At 55.0% G+C, this 5,925-nt stretch overlaps 1 protein-coding gene across 1 annotated transcript; it reads right to left on the minus strand.

The window, feature by feature from the left end:
- Positions 1 to 317: 317 nt before the first annotated feature.
- LOC119334428 (RNA-binding protein 38-like) lies at positions 318 to 4,872 on the minus strand. The gene is made up of 6 exons (XM_037606998.1): positions 4,283 to 4,872; positions 4,026 to 4,149; positions 2,206 to 2,380; positions 1,433 to 1,466; positions 685 to 988; positions 318 to 582 (listed from the first exon to the last, which is right to left on the minus strand). Exons 1-6 carry the CDS (start codon positions 4,478 to 4,480, stop codon positions 503 to 505), a joined length of 915 nt encoding a protein of 304 aa, XP_037462895.1. The 5' UTR covers positions 4,481 to 4,872; the 3' UTR covers positions 318 to 502.
- Between the last annotated feature and the right edge of the window lie 1,053 nt (positions 4,873 to 5,925).

The raw sequence follows: 5,925 nt of genomic DNA on the forward strand, positions 1-5,925 counted from the left end.
TAGGTCTCATGGTGAACACACAACCACGTAAATATCAGCACGCACAGTTGATGTGTTGGCCCAGCGCGATCGATGCCTGGTACAACTCGCTAAAAGCGAGACATAGATCGTCTTTCGGCCCGTGAGCTTAATTTTGTAAGAACTATTGACTATGAAGCCGTTGCTTCAAGCAAACATGCTGCTTCTACCCCAAAGAATATGCAAATGAAACTTGCTTCCTCTCCGCTCAAAAAGGAAACTTGTTTACGCTAACAATAGGAGAAGATCTCATATTTTTTGCGAATATTTGCCAGAACTTAAGAAAATGAATCCCGAACAAAGAAAAGAGGAGATGTTTATGGTTTGTCTTTTCTAGTCAAAGCATCCTGAGAGACTGTTACAGACCATTAATAACTTCGTCCGCACCAGATCCGTCGAGATGGGAACAACAACTTTAAATCAGAAAAACAGTCAGTTTTAAAGGTGTTTGGAACCAATCAGAATCTCCTCCCCCAGCCTTCCATCAGGCACCCTGGTGAGTGTTGTTCGCGTTCGTCGCCGCGGCTGCAGAGGAGGACGCCTGGCCACCAGCCGGCTGCATATCTGCACGCGACATCAAAACATCACTACTTCTGACGTGAAAACACCTTCGAATTCCCTGTAAGCTCAGTGCAAAAACCGAAAGAAACTCGGTCCTCGACATACCGGTTGCGTTGGGAGGCAGCATCGACACTGCATGGGAGGGCAGCTGCAGCGCGAAGTTGTGCGGGAGAGAAGGCACCTGCATGGAGAAGCCCTGCATCTGCGCCGCCGCCGGGTGCGGCGCGTACGGCTGCCCCGCCGCGATCTGCTGCGCCACCGGCGAGAGCACCGCTGCCCTCGGCGTCGGGGCCTGCATCTGCATGTACCCCACGTACTGATGGTAGGGCGGTGGCCCTGTCGGCGACGCCAGCCCAGCCGCATACAGCTGAGCATAGTAGTTCTGCACCATTTGAGGGGTCATCATGGCCTGCACATCACTCATGGGTTATCATACAAGCGTAGGAATAAACATGGCCACAACTGGACACTTGAACATCATCAGTGTGTCAGTCAGTGTCCGAACAATCAGCACCGATCATTCGGAAATGAATGGCCGATCGATGGTTCAAAGTGTTTCCAAATCCTAACGGTGCAACTAATCTTATCAGGTAGTCGGACGTGCCGATCTTGGAATGTTTCTGTAGCAGCAAATCATGACTGAGCTGCGCGTCTTACGTAGCCAGGGGCAGCGGCAGCGCAGCGGAGGAAGCGCTCGCGGGGCATGTGGCGTGCCTGGGTAGCGCGCGCGCGAGTGGCATGCACTGGGCTGGGCTGGCGAGTGTGTGCTGCACTGCATGTGATAAAAGGCACTGAAGCAAAGAAGGTGGGCGTTGAGGGGGCACAGCAGAGCAGAGCAGGGGGACATGCTTACCTGTGGGTATTGATAGTCGGGTGGGCCCCAGTACCTGCAAGCAAAAGACATGGCAAAGCTTCTTCAGCGAGTGATATGATCCGGGGGAAAAGAGAAAAGCTTGGGGCTGGCCCCCCTGGGTAGTTATAAGAGGCCTACTTATCCATTACCAAGGCTGTAAAGTCCAGAATCTAGATCATTGACCTACCTAGCCCACAACTCACCTAGCCCACAACTGGCTAGGACCATCCTGTTCATGACTAGAAAAAAGCTTCTCTCCCTTTTTTCTACTCCCTATGTTCACTTTCATAACACGTTTTAGACAGCCGAAATTTTAGATGAGTTGTGAACGGAGAGAGTAAATGTCTAAACGGTCTTACAAAAGTGAACGGAGAGAGTAACTTTTACCACTAAATGAATAAAACTGCCCAGGTTTCTCCTCCCTTTCTCAAGGAAAATTTCATCAACAGAGAAAACTGATGACTGCCACAAACACCTGTAAAAACCAGGAATGGCAATGGTGCACGGTGGACGCATTAAAAACCCTGCGGCAAGATAACCAACAGGCGCAGAAAATGTTGGCAGGCGAGGCAACACCCTGCATGGCGAAAGAGACCCGCGCCAGCACGAGAAAGGGCTGGGGGACCGTCGCCGGCCCGCTCCGGTCAGCCTCCCGCCTCCCTTCCCTCCACCGCCCACCCAAACTGACCACGACCTCTCTCAGCTACTAGTATCACCCATGCATGCTCGTAGGTGTAGCCATGTGGAATTTGCAGGGAGAAGGCAGGGCTTACCATGGCTGCGAAGGGGGCGGCTGGTGGTACATCGCCGGGCCAGGGCTGGGCATCAGGCCCATCTGCTGCTGCTGCTGCGGAGGAGCCCTCGGGCTGGGGATGTAGTACTGCGGGCCCTGCGGCGGCACCGGCGCCGGCGGGCCCTGCTGCCAGTAGGGCACGGCCGACGGCCTCCCTGCATTCATCCATTCATCATGTTAGTAGTATTTACAGCGTCAGTAAATAGGAATGTCTCAAAAAAAAGTAAATAAATAGGATGAAACCAGGATGAAACCATTTCGCCGCCATGTTATGCGCCGCAGAGCGGCAGAGAGGGGGCGCGAAAGCAACGACACCAAGCAAGTACTAAATGAAGCGGTACGTGCGCGGCAGGCGTGTGCATGTCTGCCGCTCTACATGTACAACCGGTACGTTTCCGGCGCGCAAAACGCTACGAAAACTGAAATAAAAACTGCCGGCTTCGGTCGACCGATCGGTCGATCTGCGGCGGAGGGCCGGGAAAGGGCCTCGCCATGTGCGCGGCGTGTTGACGCTTTGACCGGCCGGTTCTGGCAGGCGAGTACCACTGCTGCTAGCTACGTAACTGTTGCCTTCCCGGAGAAAAATATTGGTCGCCGCTCAGTACAGCCTACACACAGGAGCATCAAATTCTGGTTGGCGTCGTGGCCCTCTTGGTGCTAAACTACTGTTTTTTCCTGAGGAAACAAGATACTCACTCCTAGTAGTAGTAGAAGTAGTAATGACGAGGTAAGCAGGGGCGCTAATAGACCGGTCAAAGGGTATATGCGTCGAAGCATTTTGTATGGGTTGCTTCCTGGATCCTGTTTTTACCGCTGGAAAGCGGGGCGCCTGATCGATCCTCCTCTCCACTCCACCCGACAGTTATCTTGTCCTTTACACCACATCCCTGCTGCCATGCCATGCCGCAACCGACCACGCCACATCCAGTCAAAGCAAGCAGCCCCCCTCTCTCACCTGCTTACTCTATTCGTTTTTGCCACACAAGATAAGAAGCTACTGCTGCTACTACCAGTACTACATTAACGTGATCATTAAGGAATCTGATTAAGTGGAAACATGGTTAATTTGATCAAGGTACTAGCATCCCTGTTCTCTGAGGTAATTTTTTTTTTTGAGACAACTCTGAGGTAATTTTCTTGATTAAGCCCCACGCAACCGATGGATGGACGGATGGATGGATCACATACCATAACTGCCGATTCTAAATTTGATAACTGCCAGTTGGTCTCTAGTACGCCAATAAAGAATGGAGCGAGCAAATACGGCTGGATTAGCTGTGGCTAAAACTTGTGCGCGCGTATATAGCCACGCGTGGACGTGGTGGTGGGGTGGGGCAGGCACGGGCAGGAGGACGCACCGAGGCGGAAGCGCGACGAACTGACAGGCCAGCCTGGTCAAGCCCGGCCCGGCCATACGACCCTCCCTCCCTCCCCTCGCGCCGTGCGTGCCCGCCACCACACCACACCAGCGCCTGCCTGGCTCCCGTGCGCTGGCATGGCACTATGGCAGACGGACGGCACTACCCCGGCCGGACGGGGTGAGATCCGCCGCGGCCTCCTCCGGATCGCCTCCATTTGGCGCGCACCGGAGGAACAGTGGCTTTGGGTTGGTTGGCGCGGCTCCGGTTTGATTTTCCGGACGGGAAATGCGCTTCTGCCTACGTGTTCGTGGGAGGGGGGAATTTGGGTGGTGGCGGTAATAAGGAAGGGGACAAAATTTGTTCTTGTTTAGTAAGATTATTATTGGTTTCCCTTCTCCTTGTGATGGCCGATGGATGGATGGATCGATGGATCACTCACCTCGAGGATGCGCGGGCCGCGGCGGGCCCAGCGAGGCAATGTTGCAGTTGGCGCGCCGCCCGGTGATCATCGGGTTCGGGTCCTGCACCGCCCGCCGCGCCGCCTCCGCCTCCCGGAACGTCACCTGTTGCGCCATGCGTCCGTCCATCGATCTCGTTAGCCGCGAGGGGAGCAAGAATTTTTACGGCAGCATGCCGCACGCGCGCGCGCGCGCGGACAGGCCGGGGAAGGAGGAGGAGGGGGAGCGCGCGGCTTACGAATCCGTAGCCCTTGGAGCGGCCGGTGAGGCGGTCCGTGATGACGACGGCCTCCAGGATGTCGCCGTACTGCTCGAAGTGCTGCCGGAGGCCCTCCGACGGGGTCTCCCACGCCAGCCCGCCCACGAACACCTTCGTCTCCGTCGTGTCGCCGAACCGCGACCGGTACGAGGACGCCGTCGACGACGACGCCGCCATCACGCCCGCCCGCCCTGCTCCGAGTCGTCGCAAGAAGGAGGCTTGCCGGCGTGGAGTGCCGACCGACGATCTTGCTATCCCCTGGTGAACTACCTTGCGCGCTACGGTCGAACTGGTTGGTTGGTTGATTCCGGCGCGCTGCCGCAGCCGCCCTCAGTGCGCGCGCTCTTGCTGTGCTGTGTGTGGCAGCCTAGGCAGTGGCGGAGCGCGCTGCCATATATAAACCGAGCTCGCTGTGATGTGCTGGCTTAATGATCAGAAGCGGTGGAGGGGGATTCTGATGAGGCGGCAGTTGCAATTGGGGTGGCCGGTGGAGATGGGGAGAAGGAAGAGGGGGAGGGGGTTCAGTGGGGAGGGAGGCGAGACAGGCAGGCGCAAGGGGTTGTGCGCTGGAAGAGACGGTTAGGGTGGGGTGACAGCTATGTGCAGCCTTTTATACTGTTCCTTTTTCTCCCCCTTCATTCCCCTTATGGGCCCCCTCTCTATTTTTGTTCCTCAAACCCACATCTCATTTGATTTCATTTCGGAGAGAAATCCCACATTTCCTTTTAATTGAAACAGAACTACTCTAGTGTGTCATTTTCAGAAGACAAAAAAATAGGCGCATTTCCTTTGCCAAGAACTCACACGCTTGAAATGGGTGCCTCGACGTAGCCCCGCGAGGAAGTGGTGATTTTTTGATACAAAAGAGAGTGGCCTGTGCTAGGGTGCCGACAAACGCAAACCGCGACGAAGAAGCACAACATCCCACCCCTGTCTGGCGTGCTTTTGCAACTGATAGAAGATGGATGACAAATAATGCCCGAAACACGTGTCATAGGAAATGAATGGAGAGGCGACGGGGAGGTGGGGTCCAGGCCAAGACCTCTGTGCCGCACATAGAGGGAGAGTGCACGGATCGCGTGCCATGCATCTTTTGGCTCGTTGATTTCACTAAACAATGGACACCCACCCCTGTTAGGCTTGTTTTTGCTACTGCTTGAAGATGGATGGCAAAGAATGCCCGAAACACGTGTCATAGGAAATGAATGGAGAGGCGACGGGGAGGTGGGGTCCATGCCAAGACCTCTGCGCCACACATAGAGGGAGAGTGCACGGATCGCGTTCCATGCATCTTTTGGCTCAATGATTTCACTAAACAGTGGACCCCGCCCCTATTAGGCGTGTTTTTGCTACTGCTAGAACATGGATGGCAAAGAATGCCTTAAACACGTGTCATAGGAAATGAATGGAGATGTGATGGGGAGGTGGGGTCCGGGCCAGGACCTCTGCGCCGCACATAGAGGGACAGTGCACAGATCGCGTGCCATGCATCTTTTGGCTCGTTGATTTCACTAAACAGCAGACCCCACCCCTATTAGGCGTGTTTGTGCTACTGCTAGAAGATGGATGGCAAAAAATGCCTTAAACACCTGTCGTAGGAAATGAATGGAGAGGCGACCGGT

This window comes from Triticum dicoccoides, chromosome 7A (assembly GCF_002162155.2).
Source record: "Triticum dicoccoides isolate Atlit2015 ecotype Zavitan chromosome 7A, WEW_v2.0, whole genome shotgun sequence".
NCBI classification, from domain to species: Eukaryota; Viridiplantae; Streptophyta; class Magnoliopsida; order Poales; family Poaceae; genus Triticum; species Triticum dicoccoides.